The 21,273-nt window shown below is 44.0% G+C and overlaps 1 protein-coding gene across 3 annotated transcripts in view; it reads right to left on the bottom strand.

Moving 5' to 3' along the window:
• The window catches only part of OXSR1 (oxidative stress responsive kinase 1), a 119,084-nt gene that overhangs the window by 90,394 nt on the left and 7,417 nt on the right, over positions 1-21,273 (bottom strand). For all 3 annotated transcript variants that reach the window (XM_033931728.1, XM_033931727.1, XM_033931729.1), the window contains exons 2-3: positions 14,068-14,180; positions 7,137-7,245 (exon numbers count right to left, since the gene is read on the bottom strand). In XM_033931728.1, the coding sequence (XP_033787619.1) occupies positions 7,137-7,245; positions 14,068-14,180 (222 nt within the window). The remainder of the gene's footprint in view (positions 1-7,136; positions 7,246-14,067; positions 14,181-21,273) is intronic.

The following is a 21,273-nucleotide window of genomic DNA, read 5'->3' on the forward strand; positions in this document are numbered from 1 at the left end:
AATTTGAGTATCCTGAAAATCTGACTGACTAGAGATCTTCTGGGACCTGTTTGAAAACCATTGTTTTCAAACAGTCAGAGAAAATCAAAAGCAAGTATTAATCTTATAAAATTTAGCAACATTTGAAGCAAAGAGCAAACACAATTAAAACTGAAAGAAAAAGCATGTTCTAACTTGTTAAGGAATGCAGGAGAGCAAAAATTAAAAACCAGGTTGAATGTTTTAACCTTTTAACTGACATGCATCAAAGTAATAAAACACAGTTACTAATGAATTTCAAGAATGTTCTAATACCTTCATGCACTTTTAAGCAGCACAATTTTATCAAAAACACATACATACTAGCACAGAGGATAACCCAGGTAGCTGAAATGTAATATTTAAGTACCGCAGTGTCTAAAGCAGGGGTGCCCAACGCGTCGATCGCGATCGACAGGTCGTTCGCTCAGGCGACCCCAGTCGATCGCACAGCAGGTTCCCTTCTTCCCTTCTCTTTTTTTCCCCTCCTGACTGGCCCGCCTCTTAAAGAACGCTGGCCAATCAGAGTGCTGGAAGGGCGGGGTGAAGGTCGGTGGGGGACGGAGCTCAGCGCATCACAAGAAATAGAAGCGCCTGTAATGATTGAGGTAAGAGCGAGGTCTAATGCTGCCCGATATACAATTTTAAAACTCCCAAAATCGGCCTCCCAATCAGTGGCGTACCGAGATGGGGCGGTCCGCCCCCGCCCCGGGTGCACGGCTTGGAGGGATGCACAGCCGTCCGGGTCCTCCTGCCCTTCCTTTCCACCGGTCTGCGCACGGGGCTCGCACCTGCCGCCCAAATGGTGCTGTTGGTTATCGCGAGACTCACGGGAGTTGACGGCACCATTTGAGCGTCGGCGCGGGACCAGGCAGGCGCAAGCCCCGAGCGCGGACCGGGGGAAAAGAAAGGCAGGATGACCCGGACCTGGCCGGCTGTGCACCCCTCCAAGCCGTGCACCCGGGCGGATCGTCCCCCTTCTAAATCCATTGTACTTGTCTTTTATTCAGTTCCACTAATGAGCATTGTGACAGGCAGTTCTTGGAAGTATTTCTTTGTTTTTCTGTGCCTAAGTATTCTATTAATTTAACTTCCTTATTCCTGTGGGGATCTCCAAAGGGGACGAATGGGAGACGGTCGGTGGCAGGTGGTACTTTAGCAATTCTTACAGGTTGCCATAGGCCTCAGGAGCTGTCTTCCCTCTGCCGTGGTCCTGCCCCTCCTCTAAGTCAGAGACAGGCTTGGGGCAGAGGGAAGACAGCTCCTGAGGCCTATGGCAACCTGCAAGGATCGCTAAAGTACCAGCGATCCTCTCTGCAGACTGCTCCCTGCTGGAATTAGGTAAATGGATGTGGGGAGGGTAGGCCTTCAGGGGGGGGGAGTCAACCTTTGAGGGGGAATGTGCAGACCTTCAGGGGGGGTCAGGCCTTCAGGGTAGGGGGGCTGCATAATAAAAAAATATTTGAACATAAATACAAAGTACACTCGGTGTGTGTGTGTATATATATATATATATATGTTTAGCATTTTTATTGTTGGTAGATCATTTTGACTTGGTCATTTTAAAAGTAGCTCGCAAGCCCAAAAAGTGTGGGCACCCCTGGTCTAAAGATTCTCATTTCACCTACACATATGCCTAAACTTGTAAGAACATTAAAATTTTTTCTGTCAAAGTTGCCCACATTCTAGCAAAAAATGTTATATTATGTTGTACGCAGTCTTATATCCCACCAAATCCTCAGAGTTCTAGGTGGGTTACAGGCTGAAACAGTCATATGCTGTGTGCTCATATTTGCGTTTAGAAGGTTAACATTTAAAACAGACTGACTTACTCTTGTGTTCAATGAATGCCTCTACTTAACTGCTCATGACTTACAATAAAAACTGTAAAATATATTATACTTACTACAGATACCTGCTTATCTTTAGGCAATTTCTGCAGGAATAGCACCCTTATGCTAGTTAGTGCTGCCTCATGCACCGATTCACCTTGGTGAATCAATTCACTTAAATCAGGGGTGTCAAAGTCCCTCCTTGAGGGCCGCAATCCAGTCAGATTTTCAGGATTTCCCCAATGCATATGCATGAGATCTATTTGCATGCACTGCTTTCATGGTATGCTAATAGATCTCATGCATATTCATTGGGGAAATCCTGAAAACCCGACTGGATTGTGGCCCTCAAGGAGGGACTTTGACACCCCTGACTTAAATTTAAAAAAACAAACAAAAAAAAAACTCACCGTTTAAGAGATTGCTGATTCCCAACATACCTCTGGGCCTCCTAAAGTAGCGGCGACAGCGACTGCGACTGGGCTTGGCAGGTGCAGCACAGTGAACATACTTCTTCTGGCCTACCCCACCGGGGCCTTCCCTTTGCCGCATCACTACCTACACGTTTAGGAGACTTTCAGACTATTGACTCTCTCCACTACTCTCATCCCTCCCCAAATTTTTCCCCTTCTCCGCGGAAACTCATTTTCCCTTCCCCACAAATTCTTTTCCTGTCTCTGTCCTATTCCTGCAAGCTCTATCCTCATCTGCACAAGCCTCAAACACTTTAAAATCATAAGTGTTCAAGGCTTGTGTGGTTAAGGCAAAGCTTACAGGAATGGGACAGGGACCGAGACAAAACTTGCAGGGACGGAACAATTGAGTTCATGCAGGGGCAAAGAAAAATTTGTCCCCATGCCATTTTCTGCTCACAACCTCAGGGTCATCCTCGACTCCTCTATCTCCTCTGCTCAGATCCAACTGCTAAAGCTTGTTACTTCTTCCTCTATTACCAAAATCCTTATCTACACTCATCACCTTTGCTTAGATTACTGCAACTTGCTTCTCTCAGGTCTTCCGTTCAACCATCTCTCCCCTCTACAATCCATGCAAAATTATGCTGCATAACATATTCTATGAAAGTCCCCATACTCATATAACCCCTCTCCTCAAGGGCTCCCCATCCATTTCTGAAGAGAGTTCAAATTATTCCTCTGACCTACAAAACTGCATTCACTTGGCAGTCCCCCAACATCTCTCCACACTTTCAAGTTTCAAGTTGTATAAATGAAAATAAAATGAGGGGAGACTAAAATAAGAGGAAAAAAATGGGGTATCACTTCCTGGAAGCGTTTTTATTTTCCCGTACTTTATCTTCCCCATGCTTCCCCCCATCCTGTGAACTCTGTTCACTGGGCAAGTCCCACCTCTCCGTATCTTTCTCCTCCACGGCCAACTCCAGACTCCATCCCTTCTATCTTGCTGCACTGTATGTATGGAACAGACTGCCTGAATCATTACGTTAGGCTCCATCTCCGTCAGTATTTAAATACACAAGCTAAATGCCAACCTTTGAGGCTGCTTTCAACTCCTAACTCCCACTCACCATAAAATTACCTTTATGCATCATACCATTCTCTCTGCAAAGTAACTCCCCAACCCCTGTAAGTCCCGTCTGTCCAAATTAGATTGTAAGCTCTTCTGACCAGATACCGTCTATTATATATTAAAATGTACAGCGCTGCTTACGTCTTTCAGAGCTATAGAAGTGATAAACAGTAGTAGTAGTTCTAAATTTAAGAACAAAAGAGTTGCCATACTGGGACAGATCAAAGGTCCATCAAGCCCAGTTTCTTGTTTCCAAAAGTGGTAAACCAAGATCAGAAATAACTGGCAAGATCCCAAAGAGTTTTTATGCTGTTCATCCTAAGATTAAGCAGTAGATTTCCCTTTTAGACCTTTTTTAAACCCTGCTAAACTAACAGCTTTCGCCACATTTTCTGGCAATGAATTCCAAAGTTTAAATTTAAATTGCTGATAAAATACGTTTTCTGTATCAGAAGGCATTTGAGGAACTGAGCAGTGGAGTGTGTATGTTCTCTCTCTCGGGCTTTTCTATAAAAATTAAAAAAAAAATTGTGACAGATTAAACTATAATTTTTTGTGGAACTCAGTTTGCCATATATATAAGATGGAGCGTACATTTGCAACACAAAAAGGATATATAGATAAGTTCAAGAGGATTTGGGGACCATTAACAGATTTTTGTAATGACTGATTTTCATTTTTCCCATATTAAGATAATGGTTAAAGGAGGGAGGGTGGGAGGGGGTAAGATTTTTATTCTCTTTGTCATAAATTATAAATAATTTATCATAATAGATGTTATTCTTATGTGACAATAACAAAATAAAAGGAGGGAAGAGGATTCATAATTATATAATAATTGATAAAATCATTACAGTTTATATATGTAAAATCATAATAAGGATAATATAAGATATGTTTTATATAAAGTACATTATAGAAATATCAAGTGTATTGTTAAAATAATTGTATGAAAATTTATGACAAATACCATAAATAGATTGTAACCTACCCTCTCTAACTGCATTCCATATGTATTTTTCATACAGTTCTTCACTGTCAGTTTAATTTCCATCCTATAAGTTCACATAGAATTTTTCTTTTTTCAACCATCTTTATTTTCTCTTCTTTATTAATTTCCAGGTACTTTAGTTAGATTGTGAGCCTTCGGGACAGTAAGGGAATTTTTTAAGTACCTTCTTACTTCTCATTTATAATCTTAATGTATATTTTCTTCAAACCGCTTAGAAACTAACGGATGTAGCGGTATATAAGCAATAAATTACATTACATTACATTATATGAAAAAATCAATAAAAAACTTCAAACAAACAAACAAAAAAAAGAGTTCTTTTACATTTTTATGTTTTAGATGGTGCACCGCCTTGACCCGTTTGTTCAGAAACCCTCCCTAACACAAAACTGCACTAGGGTTTTTTAGCGCTGGCCGCAGCGGCAACTGCTCCGACGTTCATAGAATTCTATGAACGTCAGAGCTGTTACCGCCGCGGCCAGCACTAAAAACGCTAGTGTGGTTAAAAGCGGTATAATATTTATTTTTTTAGCTTAGCTTAAAAAGTCCAAGGACACATCACCTCCCTGGGGCTGATCAATGGAGCTAAAACATGCCATGCTTGCACCAAACCAATTGTATAGGGAACAAACGTAAACGGAGAAAGAGCCTGGGAAATACAAACACCATTAACAGACTATTACTACTAATCGTTTCTATAGCACTACAAGACGTACACAGCACTGTACATGCATGCAGGCAGGGCCGGATTTAGATGAAAAGAGGCCCTAGGCTATTCCACTTATGAGGCCCTTTCACCTCCCATTTTTAAGTTTGTAAATTACATGAGAGATAATAAAATACATCATTACTGTGATATATATCAATATGTTAAATGAAACATGTTGTTATTGGTACTAACCTTTATAAAAAATGTGACACGGATAATAAAAAAAAAAAAAGTCGAGAACACTTATTTGGACATTTATTCTCAGCACCATATATAGTACTTGTAACAATAACTAATCAAACATAACACACAACATTGCCCCTTCCTATGTCCATACTGCCTCCAGTGCGTCCTTCCTCACCTCACCCCCCCTCCGATACCCGCCTGCCTCCAATCCCCCTTCCATTAAACCCCCCACCTGCCAGCCTGCCTGCCTCCCATCCCCCTTCCACTGAAACCCCTCACCCCCTTCCCCCGATGCCAGTCTGGGCCGCCCTGTCCTGACGGATCCACGTTTTGCCTCTCTCCCCGCGGGGCTGGGCTTTGCCCAGCTGTTTCCGGACTGACGTCTTTCCCTCCCCGATCCTCCTCCCAGGGTGAGAAAAAGAAAGAGAGAAGCCGAGTTGGCGCCCCGTTGCGGCCGGAGCCGGTTCCGATCCCGAAGCGTAGAATTTCTCCTTATTTTCGGTTCACTGTTTTTAGAATAGTGTAATTTTAATTTTGCTAACAATTTGAATGTAGGCCCCTCTTGAGCTTGAGGCCCTAGGCTGAAGCCTAGTTAGCCTATAGGAAAATTTGGCCCTGCATGCATGTTAACTTTCTCTGTCCCTAGTGGGCTCACAATAAGGTGTTATTTATACCTGGGACAACTGAGGGTTACCGTATTTTCACCCATACAACGCGCATACGTGTATAGCACGCATATGTGTATAGCGCGCGGGTCCAAAGCATTTCAGTAAAAAAAAATTTTATATAGCACGCACACGCGTATACCGTGCATGCTGCTATAACCTCCTCCCACTCCAGCTTACTCTTCTGGCCTGCGAACCGGCATCCTCCCCCCGCTCACGTCACCCCCCCTCCCCCGCGATCCTACATCCCCCCCAGCACCGCAAAACATCTCTTACCCGATTGGGCACTGGCACCAGCACTAATGCACAGGACGTGCCAATCTGAGAATCTCGGAGAGAGCGAGACCAGAGGGCTTTGAGCATGCGCAAATGCTCAAAGCCCAGTCCAGCCCGGCACGAGGAAGAAGGAGGATCTCCCTCGCACCGCCCAGCACAGCCCAGCCCAGCAACAACGAGGGAGGATCTTCGGGCACTGGCACTGGCACGTCCTGTGCATTGGTGCTGGTGCCGGTGCCCAATCGGGCAAGAGATGTTTTGCGGTGCTGGGGGGGGATGTAGGATCGCGGGGGAGGGGAGGTGACGCGAGCGGGGGGGGGAGGATGCTGGATCGGAATGAAAAAAAAAATTGTACAATGCGCTCACGCGTATAACGCGCAAGGTTATGCACGGTTTTGTAAAAATCGTGTATAGCGCACGCGTTATATGCGTGAAAATACGGTAAGCGACTTGTCTAGGGTCACAAGAAGTTACAATGGGAATTGTACCCAGTTCACTAGGATATCAGCTCACTGAACTATTAGTCTACTGCATAATTAAGTTACACTTCATGCCAAGCACTCTATTGCTCTTTGAGTTTCTTGGACTATTTCTTATTCTGTCTACTCCTTCAGGGGTGTACATTCAGGTCATATCTTAGCTTCATATGCAAACTTTTCCTTCTAATTCCCAAAGAAAGAAGTCTACTAGAAAAAGTAATAGGCTGAGTAAGGACCAGACCAAATTCAAGAGAAAGTGGTATAAGATTATAAGTGAAAGGACATATGGATAAAACCTTCTTTGGCAAAGAATCTAGGAACATTCAACTTCTATAAAAGGTCTCGTTAGTCACCTTTTCTTTTGAACCACTTAGCTGTGCTAGTTTTACAAGTTAAGTGTGTTTTACTTACCTCCACTTAGCAGCTTCATTACCAACCAAAGTTCTTCTTTCACCACAAATGAGGTGTAATAAGACACAATGTTCGGGTGATGGCACTGGCTCATGGCTTGAATCTCTTTCTGTGGAGAAAAATAATGAATGCAAAGATATTAAGCCTCTAAACCAGTGTTCTTCAACCGCCGGTCCGCAGATATTTCCTACCGGTCCGTCACAGCCTGAGGAGATCAGGAGGGCCTGATGAGCTGGGTACCCATGTGTCTCCCTCCCTCCTGTACAGCAGCCATTTTGCTTTCCTCTGCCCCCCCTCCCCCTCCCACACACACCCCGGGAATTTGGGGCTTTTGCTGAGTCACAGCCACCTCTGATGCAACTTCCTCTTTCCTCAGAGGACCCAAAGCTGCCTAAGTGAATCGTTGTGCCAACGCTACTGACACTGCTGCAAGCAAGTTAAAACACTGAGCTGCTGCTAGTCCCAGTAAGGGAAGGTGCTGTTGCCACTGGTTGGAGATGGAAAGTGGGAGCTGTTGCTGGTAGGGTGAAAGGGGAAAAGAGAGCTAGAGTTGGTTGGGGGAAGGGGCATGGCTTCTGCTGGTCAGGTGAATTGTCACACTGGACTGGAAATGGAGGATGGTGAAGGGGGAGCTGCTTCTGGACAGAGGAAAAGAAAGGGAGAGCTGCTACTGGACCTGAAGGGAGGGACAGAAAAGAAGAGATGCTGATGGACTGTGGGGAGGGCGGTAGAGAGAGTGAATTGGTGGATGTGGGACAGTAGACTCAGGGAGGGAAATATGCTAACAACAGGGGGAGAGCAAGGAAGGCATACAAGCCATAGGGTGGGGGGCCTGGGTTCCGGGCAGAAAAGAATAGAGAGATGATGCGCAAGGTAGAGATGTTGTGCAAGGAGAATAGGGGCAGACACAGAGGGGAATGCTGGATGGAGAAGGGATGAGGACACAGAAGGGCAATACTGATCACATGGGGACAAAGACATAGAGGGTAGATGCTAGACAGGATAGATAGAGATGCAGAGGGAAGATATACATTGGAATGATATGTATGAAATTTAAATAATGTCAATTACTATAAATTTAAATTATTTAATTAATAAATAAAAACACTGATGAGTAACGCGGCACACGGAAGGCCCCAGTGAGAAGGCCGCGAAGCAGCCTGTGAGTGCTGCTGGTCCGACGCTCCTCTGCAGGAAGGTATTTATGGTCGCGGTTGGCAGGGATGGAAGGATGGAGGGTTAGCGGGGGTTCGGTGGGGGTGATCAAGGGTTCTGCTGCACAGGGGGATGGAAGGATAGAAAGATGCTGCAGAGAGAAGGTGCAAAGGGATGGGTGAGAGGGGAGGAAATATGTTGCACATATGGGGGAAAAAGAAAGAGGAAGAATTGGGATGAAAGAGAGACGATCATGTACATGAAAAAAAATAAGCCCCACCCGAAAATAAGACCTAGTAACTTTTTTGGGCTTCTAATGAATATAAGACGGTATTACTGACACAATTATACTTTAATGGACAAATTTAAAAGCTCTCTTGGTTAGAGCAGCAATTCTTACTACCGTACCACTGCAATTATCTAGGAACCTCACCTGAATGAACTGTGGTGCAAACAAAAATTTAAGCCAATTCCTTAGTAATTAGAAATTAAGATCAGGTTAACTGGTTTATGAAAATGCCCTTCAGAGTTCAAAAGACATAAAAATTGGAGAAGGGACAAAAAAAGATGTACAAGGTTTCCAACTTTATAAATTCTTATGGAAACACTTGCTAATCTTACTATGAAAAAGGTTCTTTGGTACAGTGAACCTGAGGCTGATCCAGTAGCAGTGCTGTGCATTGTCAAGTAAAGGAACCTAAGCTTGTTTCCTCAGCTCAGGGCTCTGAATTTAGGATTCAATGGGAATTTTTTTTTTTTTTAATGTCCCAGGAATTGTGAATGAAGGCTCATAGTACCAGGTCATAGCACTGATTGAGTGAGCCTGAAATGCCAAAAAAAAGTATGTTTCTTTGGGTTTACATGATCAAGATTAAAGTGAGAGCGAGAATATGACTCATTAGTAGTACTGTAATGGTAAATATACAAGATGCCTTTCTTCTGTGCCAAGCTTTTATAGGCCTAAATCTAAACAAACTCTTTCTTGCATGTCTTTCAACAGTAAGCTGGTATATAGGGCAGAGGCTAAGGTTCATTTAAATGTCAGGCTTGTAAATGTCACTCCGTTTATATAAAACCAGCACTGACTTGACACCCCCTTGGAAACGCCACACAGATAAGAAAGGGAGAGGAGTGTGGCCCGAAATTCAATCAACTTGGCAGGAAGCCCAACAAGTGAAAGACACCTACTTAACACTAACAAACCAGGAGCTCAAGAGCCGGTTTTGCCAACTTGCACTCAGATTTGGCACCACTGTGAGTAGAGTTGCTTCAGTTCTGGGAGAATACTCAAGGTGTGGTCGCACATGAAAGTGCGACTTCAGTTTCTGGATTTCTAGACACTACGGGTCCGATTCACTACACTTACCGACGGGATTGCTGTTGGCCGATTCTCTGGCCGATTTTTGCTGAGCGACTGATACACAACAGAGTTTACATGCAAATGATCTGAGCAGACGCACGCCCTACAGCGTCTGATGGGATCACTTAAGAGAGATTGAAACGCATGCACAGAGTATTCTTGCTGGTTCTTGATGCAATGTACGCATGTGCTTGTACTTTGCCCTTTAGTACACAGTTTGAGGGCATGGTTTATTCGCGCACGTCATGCAGTTTAATAGTGCTGACCCCAATAGAAGTGGGGACATTGGATCATTTACTTTTTTTTTTGTCCCTGTATTAATTCCTTTTGGAAATTAATTTGGCCCCAAATTAATAATTTATTAGAAAATCATGTTGGACTCTCATATGATACAATATTATTTGGAACAGCAATGAGAAAACAGAGTCCGATATCAGCTAACAATAATAAACTTTTATTAATATTAGCAGGGGTCGCCATTCAGCAAATTACTCAGAACTGGAAAGATTACACTAAATTAAATTACACTTTCTGGTGGAATTCAATTTGTAATATATATAAAATGGAAAAAGTATTGGCATTACAACAAGGATATATTCAAAAATTCAATAAAATATGGGGACCATTGACTAATTTTTCTACGGATCAGATATCATAACACATGTATAGAGCATATAGGGGGGTAGGGAGGGAAAACTTTTGAAATATTATTCTGTTATATAATTCTGATAGAGATATTTTAATTTACAATGTAAGAACATTTATTAATAATTTCAAGTGTCTATTATAATTGAATGTAATACATGTATTTCACTTGATGTAAGAATTTAAAAAATAAAAATTTATTTGCAAAAAAAAAAAAAATAGTGCTGACCCTACTAGTTGGTAATTTTTAAAAAGGAAAGATTTATGATGGTGAGATGTGTGGTTTATATGACACATGGATTATAGTACTGAGCGTTTATTCGTTCACTTGACTACATAATCCCACACTGAGGTCCTCCCTCATCCAAATTCATATATATATATATCTTTTTGGATCTCTATTTGGGATCAAATAAATCATTTAATGGATAATTATATAGCATTATCATACGACACAATTTTATTTGGCATGCTGATGAGAGCTAAGCCTCAAATATCTGCTAATAATAATAAGCTTTTGATGATATTGACAGGAGTTGCCATTCAACAAATAACGTATAACTGGAAAGATTATATAAGGTTGAATTATTGTTTCTGGTGGAATTCAGTATGTCATGTGTTTAAAATGAAAAGAGCGTTGGCAGTTCAAAAAGGTTACTATAATAAATTTAAGGATGTGTGGGGGCCATTTTTAAATTATTCTAATGAATAATTTACACTTTTCCCAATTTTAATTCTTACATGTGGATCGGGGGGGCTGGATTTCTATTAATAATATGTATGAATGATAAGATATTATATTCATGTGGTATATTTTTTGTTGTATATGTAAGTGAGAGGGGGTGGGGTATATATCTTTTTGTTGTATGATATGGTAAATTTTCAAGTGATATTGTATTCTAATTGTTTGATATTTACTGTACACTTGTTGTGAATTATAAAATGAATAAAGAATTTAAAAAAAAAAAGGGAAAGATTTGTAACCGACACCGTGCCTTATAATTTTTATGTACAGACTATGGGCATGTATCGAACAGAACTTCAACATCCTTTAAACACACATGCTCGCAAATCGCACATGATACATCATATAACACACAAATGAGTTCTTGTGCGCATCTATAGTTATTTTTAATAGTTTTATGCGGGATTGGAACCTTGATACTAATATTCCAGGGCAGAAGAGTCGGCAAGTATAGTGAGCGACTGATCCTCAGCAGTCACTCTTTTTCATATCGGCAAACCCAATCGGTATTTCTTCTTCTGATTTGTGATTCAATTGCTGCTTACTTTTGAATGGCAAATCCCCTCATTAGCATGCTTGGATCAGAGATTGGGCGAGTGCTCGGAGAAACACATCGGACAGTAGCTTTGTGAATCAGGTCGGGGAACATGATCGATAACAAAACCAGTCAAACCAGTTTAGCGACGATCGTTATAGGATCGGTAAGTTTAGTGCATCTGGTCCTACATATACCTCAGTATTGCACAAGACAACCTGTGAACATCTTGGTGGATGACTAGTACATTTTACCACTTAGCAATGAGTATTACTATTACTATTAGACTATAGTCCTTCATTCTGATCTTTCAGCAGCTCTTGATATGATAAGTCACTGTTAAATTAAATAGATATTGTGACATTTCCGCTCCCCGAGACGGTCATGTCAGAGTGAAACCCCAGCCTAAATGCTGTGCCCGAGACCAGAGACTGACCGAGAATGATCAGGCAGGGGATACTGAAAGCAGAGCTGCCTATCCTGAGCCATCTGAACCTGATCAGGAGCCAGAATACAAGTTAGCTCCATGGCCCAGTAAAAACCCCAGCTACATTAAGAGGTTTAATCAGGCTCCCAGATGTATTCTGCCCAGCAACCTGGGGGGGAGCCCAAGAGCACGAAAGCTAGGCACACAAACACCTAGTACAGGGTGTGGCCCAAAGACTCTTAAGCAGCTCTCCAAGGCAGTAAGACAGGCTGCACACGAGGACCTGGCAGGGAAGGTTCTCCGGACCAGGCAAAGGCCAGACCTCGCTCAAGAACCCATGGAGTGTGAGGATTCCATTACTCAGGAGCCAGCAGAGCAGCTGGGTAGTCCAGAAAATATGGACACGGATGAATGGACAATGCCTGAAGCTGACATCGAGGAAGCCATGGATGTGAGCTTGGCAGCTTCTCACTAAGTACTGCAGGTATGGAAGTGTATAATAATATAGTGGTGAAGATTGATAGAAAACTATTTTTGTTTGGTGTGTAAAGCCAAGCTCAGAGCAGTGCTGCACCAGCTTGATTACGTTGCTGCACTCCAGCTGTGCAAAAGCCCAGAGAAACTGAAGAAAGTTTTCTGGCTTGTGAAGCAGTTTCCCTGTTAGCTATCTAAGTTCCAAGGACTTACAGAATTGGGGTAGGAGCCCCGAAGATCTGAGGGTTGGGATTCAGAGGGAGCTTTTTAAAGCTGAGTAATAGAAAGGGGAACCAGCAATTCTGTGGCTTAACAGTGAAAAGGACTGGAAACTGATTATTGCTGGAATAACAAGAGCCTGCAGTAGGGCTTTATTTTTTTTTCTTTTCATGATTGAAGTTTGCTTTATAATGTGAAATGTAAGTGCCTGGTGAAGAAACCGGATTTTTGGATTGAAAGTCCAGGACTCAAGAGTATTCTTGAGGACTTCTTTTTGGGACTAGTGTTGTGTGCTCTTACTGAGACTGTGGTTCAGGGCAGGGTGAAGCCCTAGAACCTTGACTGTGAACTTACCTAACCTAAACACTGCTGTTCTTTCATTGAACTGTTTGCAAGATAAAAATCTGTTTTTTTTTCTTGGAGGAAAAAGGAAGCTTATGTGCTAGTGCTTCTTTATATGATTTTTGGTTTTCTAATCATTGGGGTTTTGGAGACAAATTAAACTTTGGACATTGTTTTGATTTTGACTTGGCTCGCTGTGCTTTATTGTTGCGAAGCCCAAAGTATTGGGACACCAGTGAGGTCTTCCACATTGGGAGCCACGCCAGGGTCGTGCTGCCACCTGTCGGTGGTCTTTCGCAAGCTTCTAGAGACCCCGGCAGGTGACAATATTAACAAGGTGCTTAACTAGTTTAAAGGCTTTTTGATCGCACCAGAAGAGGTGCTGTGAAAGGACTTCCAGAGACAAAGATCTTCAGTAGGAAGTAGTGCTGCCTGATTCATGATTCAAATAATTTCAAATCAATTTAAAAAAAAAAATAAATAAAATCGGCCTCACGATTTGATGACTGACCCTCCCCCTTGTCCCCTAAAGCAGGAGCAGCAGCGCTGCCTCTTGCTGGCCGGCCACTGCCACTTTAGAAGGCGAGGGTCAGTCAGGAAATGCTGGTGTCCGGCTTCCCCCCTGGCCTCCCGCGCATCCATTTACCTAATATCAGCAGCCTGCAGAGAAGATCAACAGTGTAGTAAGGAGGTGATAATCCAAGGAATGACTTTTTTACGGAAAGGGTGGTAGTCTCCCGGAAGAGGTGGTGGAAACAAAGACTGTGTCCGAATTCAAGAGAGCCTGGGATAGGCACGTGGGATCTCTCAGAGAAAGAGATAATGGTTACTGCGGATGGACAGATAAGATAGAAACATGACGGCAGATAAAGGCCAAATGGCCTAAGATATAGAAAAGGCCAAACACTGAAGCCTCAACGAGTTCATACATTTTCAAATAAAAAGAAAATACTCATATACATGTATCAAACATACATTTTGCAGGTAGCCATACTGAAATTAAGTATTTAAATAATTATGAATGTATACCAGAAGTTCATCCATACTGGTCTGACATTTTTCTAGATTGATCCTTTTGATGGCCACTTTCTCCTTCTTTGGCACACAATAGGCTGCTTGGACCACAGCAGTAGCTCCACTCCCTGAAAAACAATGAAAATACTCATAAAGTGTATTTTACAGGAAGGTAAAATAGCTCTATAAACATGAATTAAAACATAGCACTAAGGGTGTTTTAGTTTCCCCATGTCATTTACAGGAAGGAAAAATTATGTTCTTACCTGTTAATTTTCTTTCCTTTAGTCACAGTAGATGAATCCAGAGACTAGTGGGGATTACGTCCATCAACCAGCAGGTGGAGATAGAGAGAATTGAGTTGTCCTCAGCCTTCTTGGATGTACAGCCTCCTGGCCAACCAGTATAGGTCATCTCAGAGCATCCAAAAACAAAACTCAAACATAAGAAACTCCTTTCCCACACATATGAAACACAAAAAACCAATACTCAAAGAACCCAAAAGGCAACTCCAGCACAAAAACCAGTGCCAAACCCCGCGCAGAGCCACGAATACCGAAACAGGGCGGGGCTCTGGATTCAACTGCTGTGACTAAAGGAAAGAAAATTAACAGGTAAGAACATAATTTTTCCTTCCTTGTCATCAACAGCAGATGAATCCAGAGACTAGTGGGATGTAGCAAAGCAGTCCTAACATAGGGAGGGAAACAAATATCACCGCAACACTGCCAACCTACCGACGGTCATGGCAAAAGATGCTCCACACCCAGACCATCACTGTGTATATACAGAGAACAACCAAGAAATGGAGAAAACCGCCCCTCCAATGCCCGATCTGCAGCAGAAGGTCAAGGAAAGGAAAGAGTGAAGAAACCCCACAAGCAGTTAGGGGTTAAGCTCAGAATACATGTGAGCAAGCGCAAACAGGAGCTAAAAGCACAATGCTGAGGAAACCAGAGCTGCCGAGACCCACGATGAACAGAAGGCATGTAGAGTACCAAACTGAGGGGACACTTAAGGACTCCCAAACAACTACGGATGAATGAATCCGCTATGCCCACAAGGACCCGAGCCCACCGGAAAGCCATGACATTCATGAAAAAGCTCACTATAACAGACCCCTTACAAGGGTGTAGGGCATGGAGTGTGGAAACACAAAGAGAGAAGGGTCACAACCCAAAATAGAGCCATCTCAAAGTAGTAAACCAAGAGCCCTCCGAAAAGAGTCAAACTGCGGAAACATGAAAGAAGAAATCCTCACCAAAGAGAGGAAAGGACTCACACACCCACACATAGAAAGCTACAGAAGAGGCATGGATGAAGCCAGGCTCCCCAAAAGAGCGGCACAGGAGACTCATCCGCAAGAGAAACCCCTTTGCATCAGAAAAGGGAGAAAGGAGGTACCATACCTAGTGTGGAACAGGAGATTCTACCCATAAGAAAAGGAGGAACGGGAAAGTGGTTTCCAGACAGTGGGCTAAAAAGTGCACTGCTCGCCACTAAGTCCCCGTTGCACCACATGTGCACCAGGGTAGATAAACACCAATGGCTGCTGAAGAACTGGCTAGGAGTCAAACCAGCCATAAACTGCAGCCGTTCGAGCCCCAGGCACACAAACAGAGAAATAAGTCAGCCAGAAAGAAACAACCGCAAGCGCAGGAAAAAGGGAAGGCTAGGCACAACCAAAGCACCAAACCTCAAGGGAAGAAGAGAAAGGAGATAGAGATAATAACCAAACCTAAACCAAACCCCAAGAGGTGAAAAAAATGCCGGACTATCATGCATGAACATGCCACTAGCCAGAATCAAAGAAAGACAGAGGCCTGTGACAATGCAAGAGAAGAGAAACAATCTCGGTGTCCTCTATAGGGGAACAATGACCTCTAGAAAACTGCCAAAGGACAGGAGGGAAAATCTTATTTTATTTATTTATTTATTTTTGGATCACAAGGAAGAGGAGGGAGACAGAACACCGCAAAGCCTAGCGGCACCTGGCAAAGGAAGTTGAAATAGTTGGGGCAACCTACAAACGAGACATAGAGTCATACGAGGGTACACTGAAACAGGTACCTTCAATGTCCCCTCTCCCATGATGACACGGAGTCACCCCGCCTTTGCCAGGCAGCCAGATTAACCGCCCATTCAGTTAGGCGACTTCGGTATACTGGCATGTCTACAGCTGGAGGCCGTGATATAGCTGTGCCAAGCTGATAGGCTAGCCTGAAAAAGCTCTAGAACCCAAAAGGCCATATAGGAGCCTCCAGAGAAAGGGTGAAATGCTGAAAATAGAGAACATGAAACCAGCACACAGGGACATCTCGCGCACCACCCCAAGACCCAAAGGAAAATAGGCTGGAAACATAAAGAAGAAGCCCATAGGCAAATGAGAGACACCGTCAATCATGTGAAAAAGACTAAAGGGGAGAGTATATGGCAAGGCGCCGAGAGCCATAGATATGAAATGCGAGCTTACACAACGTAAAACAGAATCTAAGCGGGCGCAACTGCAGAAACAGGACCTCAGCGTGCCCCAAATAAATGTGGACAAAGGCTTCCAAAGTCCCCAAGGACTACGTGACTGAAAGAAAAGAGGAAAAACACAGGACCCCCCCTAACCGTGCCACAAGCAACAAATACCAAAGGGAAGGCCGAACCCATAGTATAGGCACAAGCAGCTTCGCCCGTGTCAAGCGACAAGTGTTGCGCCAGTAAGAGGAAGCCACATATCCCACACTTGAACAAGGCAGCCCTGCCAACAACCACAAGGACAGTGAAATAGCCATGTCCCCAGAAGCAACCAGAGAAGTGCTAGGTAGAAAGCCCTGAAATATAGCAACCACAGGTGGAAACCGGCCCATTGACCATGTTAACAAAAAAAGGCAAACCGAGCACCGCAACACATTCAGCGGAAAGACACAGCACCGCAGTCCCAGGCACCGTAACCTACACCAAATGGCGCCCCTACTAACACACCCCACGCCAGGACAACTCAGCCACTTACTGCCATCAGCCCCAGCTTCAACTGCCAAAACCAAAAGAAAGCGGGCCAACCAAGGCCAGACCAGACATATCCCCAGCCACCGGTGAACCCACACACAGAGACTTGGAAACGGCACCTGACCTCCACAGGAGAAAGGAAATATATCACCCTTGCTTTCAAAACAGTGAAGAATAATAAAAGTCAAAATCAAACTTTCATCCTGGTATAAAATACAGGGAGGGTATAAACAGTGGAAGCAACTCCCCACCGAGGAAGAATACCAGCTATATGACAGGAAAACTATGCGGCATGTTCAGGGCACATAGGCACAATCGCCGGTGCAGCGCGCCGAAGACTAACTACCAGCAGAGAAGACTTGAAGACTGTCGGCTCCCTAAAGCACCCGATCCAGCGTCCCAACTACTGCACATCGCATATGCCAAGAAAGGCTAACTGCCACAGCAACCCGGCAGGAACACTATATTGGAAAGCAGCCTGAACACCTCAGTGAACAGCGGACCAAACGTGCTCCATGCGGCCGTGGCTGCCAACACCTGAGGGAAAAAGCGGCCGCCGCTTACCCGCACGGGAAAAGTCCACATACCTCTCCCGCCGGAGCTCTCTATAGAGGAGTGAAGATATCCTATCTGACTGCCTAAATTACGGCGGAGCTGGTTCAGACCGCTCAACCAAGCCCCTTGCCAGCACCTGCAGGAGCCCAAAACGCTACCGCACCGAAAACCGGACCCCGCAAAAGGAAAGAAACACTCACCTGACATCAACAACGAAGGGCAACCAAAGGAGCAGGAACAAATGATGGCAGAAGCAAGGGAGCTCAAGCTCTTGAGGATGAAAATCGTTGTGGAAAGCCGGTACTCCTCACAAGTGACTTCGTGGTTGTTGGTTTTTTTTTGTTTGTTTGTTTTTTAATGTGGGAAAGGAGAAGTAACCAAGTCACAACAGCAAATAGGGCTAGGGACCTGCGGTGAACAGGTGTATCCTAGAAGAGGGTGAGGCAGGGACATGGGGGCCCAGGTGTAACCCCTAAAGCTGGCACCGCTCAGCCAGACACCCCTCATCTTGAAATATCCAGGCCTGGACCGAAATCCACAAGCAGAAGACAGGAGCTGTGAAGAACACATCCATCAGCCTGCGGGAGACAGAGAATACTGGTTGGCCAGGAGGCCGTAAATCCAAGAAGGCTGAGGACAACTCAATTCTCTCTATCACCACCTGTTGGTTGATGGACGTAATTCCCCACTATTCTCTGGATTCATCTGCTGTTGATGACAAGGAACTATTTTTTTTATTTGTTTTCTTCATGTCAGGAGCAAAGTCAGAAAGAGTGGTGTGCTCTCTTCACTAAACATTGTGCATTATTTCTGACAAGAGAGAAAAACTAAATTTTAAGTATTTTCTTTAAGGCTGTTAACATCATTTCCCATGGTGTTTCCTACTTAGTACTGTACAAAATGACTTCAGTGAAAAAGAATCTAGCAGACAAGAGCTTTGAGGTCTATCTAGTCTGTCCAAATTATTTTCCTGCTTCAGTACCATAAACCCCACTTGTAGAAGGCCCATCTAGTTTATCCATTTCCTCTACTGGCTCCCATGTTTAATTTCCTTACTCTTAAATGTTTGTACTTTTTGAGCTTGACTAAATGCCATTAATTTTTGATGTCACCTTCAAAGCTGTTACAAAACCAAGCATTTTCACAAAAAGTCAGTTAGCAACTAATGAAGCTTTAATTGCACAAGCTGCCAGCTCAGTACACTTCTAGGCCCTCTCATCCTTAGAGTACTCCAAAGAGTATAAACGAAACATCTAATATTCCCCTCTTACACTTGCCCTACAAAGCTCACTCATATTATTACACCTGTTTATCCCCCGAGTTTCTCTCTTCTTCTAATCCTAAAGGTACTCCGCTCCCCTCCAAATGAGTACCATTTACCACTACGCTCTGAGGTATAATAAGTCAACTAATTTTGTAATCCAATTCATCACTTTTGAAACCCACCCAAAGGATGCTCAGTTTATTCATGAGCTTCCTACATGAGATACTGGAATAACACCCAAATCAGACAGAACTCCCTAGTGTAGTGTCTCTCAAAACTTTTTTTTTTAGCTCCAGCACACTAAACAGAGCAAATGTTTTTCATGGCACATTATAATTGAAATTATAAAATTGTAATACCAACAAAATTACCGTAGTTTCACGCATATAACGCGCACGTTATACACGATTTTACAAACCGTGCATAACATGCACGTTTTACAACTTTCGATTCATCCCGCAGGACCGCTCGCACCCCCACCCCGAAGGATCGCTCGCACCCCCACAGCCTCCCCACCCCCATCATAGAGAAGCTCCTACTGTTGTCCTGCTGCTTCCTCTGCCGGCGGTCCCGGCCCTTCTGTGAGCCCTGCATCTGCTGCTTCCTCTTCCAGCGGTCCCGGCCCTTCTGTGAGCCCTGCGTCTGCTGCTTCCTCTTCCGGCGGTCTTGGCCCTTCTGTGAGCCCTGCGTCTGCTGCTTCCTCTTCCGGCGGTCCCGGCCCTTCTGTGAGCCCTGCGCCTGCGCTGCTTCCTCTTCCGGCGGTCCCGCCCTTTCTCTGACGTCAGAGAAAGGGCGGGACCGCCGGAATAGGAAGCAGCGCAGGCGCAGGGCTCACAGAAAGGCCGGGACCACCGGCAGAGGAAGCAGAAGGACAACGGTAGGAGCTTCTCCATGATGGGGGGGGGAGGCTGTGGGGGTGCGAGCGGTCCTTCGGGGGAGGGGGGTGCATCAGGCTTTCAGGCTGGGGACAGGACTTCAAGGGGTAGAGGAGAGTCGGGGCGGGCGAAAAGAGAGTCGGGCGGCGACGGGAGAGTCGGGGCGGCATGCACGGTGTACGGGTGTGCGCGGTATATAAAAATTTCTTTACATAAATTTGTGTTCCCCGCTCGCTATACCCGTGTGCGCGTTTTATACGTGTGCACGGTATATGAGTGAAAATACGGTAAATCTGAGTTATTTATTTAAAGTTCTTAAAGCTATGTATGGATAATTGTAACAATGGTGAAACTAAAGTAGATAGCTAATCAATGCAATGGACGAGCTTGTTTATGAGTGCAAATTAACTCAAAATGCAGCTCAATAGTTGACAAGCAAACACTCATTTCATTATCCACCGTCTAAAGTCGCTCTTTTTATTTCTGTCGGAGTTTAAAATCCAAGTTCGCAAAGACAAGAAGATCTAAATGGTGATTGATTTTTTTTGCTCAAGTTAGGATAACTACTGAAAGAAAAAATAAAAATTAGTTGCTGTTTGGTCCTCAAGGACCAGTCATGTGAAAGAATGCTGCTTGTTTGGGTGGTTCTATCCTTACACACGTAGACACTCGTAATATTGACAGAGTTGTGTGCGTGACATACATGTCATCCATTCTAGTGTATACTTATCAATGGAATTTTTAAAAATAAAATAAAATTCTGGAATCTCTCGTGGCACACACAGAATCTCTTTGGAGTACACCACTGTGCTGTGGCAAAGTTTCAGAAATACTGTCCTAGTGCTTGCACACAGATGTTTAACGCAAGGGACAGGTCAGATCCCTGAGGCACTCTTAAATAAAGTATACCAATCACAAGTTTCAGAAGGTAATCTGTTGAAACTGAGTAGCCAGAAGAGAGCCGATGCAGACCAAACTCATCTCTCCTTCTCCTCCCCCCCCCCCCCATGGGCTCAAGAGGCTGAAAATGGCACTTACACCCTCCTTCCTCAACTCAAGATTCAACACAATGGTTCAAGTTCTCTTCCCATCTCTGCAACAAGTCCACCAGAAAAAGATGTTTGAATCCACCTTTGAATTCAAAGCCCCATACATCTGGAATAAACTCCCAACTTCGACAGATCTCTCCTTACTTCCGCTTCCAGACGACAGTAAAGACATAAGAATACAAGAATAGCCTTATTGGGTCAGACCAATGGTCCATCAAGCCCAGTAGCCCAATCTCATGAAGGCCAATGGAGGTCACTAGCACATGGCCAAAACCCAAGGAATAGCAATATATTCCATGCTACCAATCCAGGGCAAGCAGTGGCTTCCCCATGATTCTCTCTCTCAATAACAGACTATAGACTTTTCCTCCAGGAAATTGTCCAAACCTTTCTTAACACCAGCTACACTATTCGCTCTTACCACAATCTGCTGATCAAGCTATATGTTGGGGCAAAAATTACCACTCTTCCGGCACCTCCC

Source organism: Geotrypetes seraphini, chromosome 2 (assembly GCF_902459505.1).
Source record: "Geotrypetes seraphini chromosome 2, aGeoSer1.1, whole genome shotgun sequence".
NCBI classification, from domain to species: domain Eukaryota; kingdom Metazoa; phylum Chordata; class Amphibia; order Gymnophiona; family Dermophiidae; genus Geotrypetes; species Geotrypetes seraphini.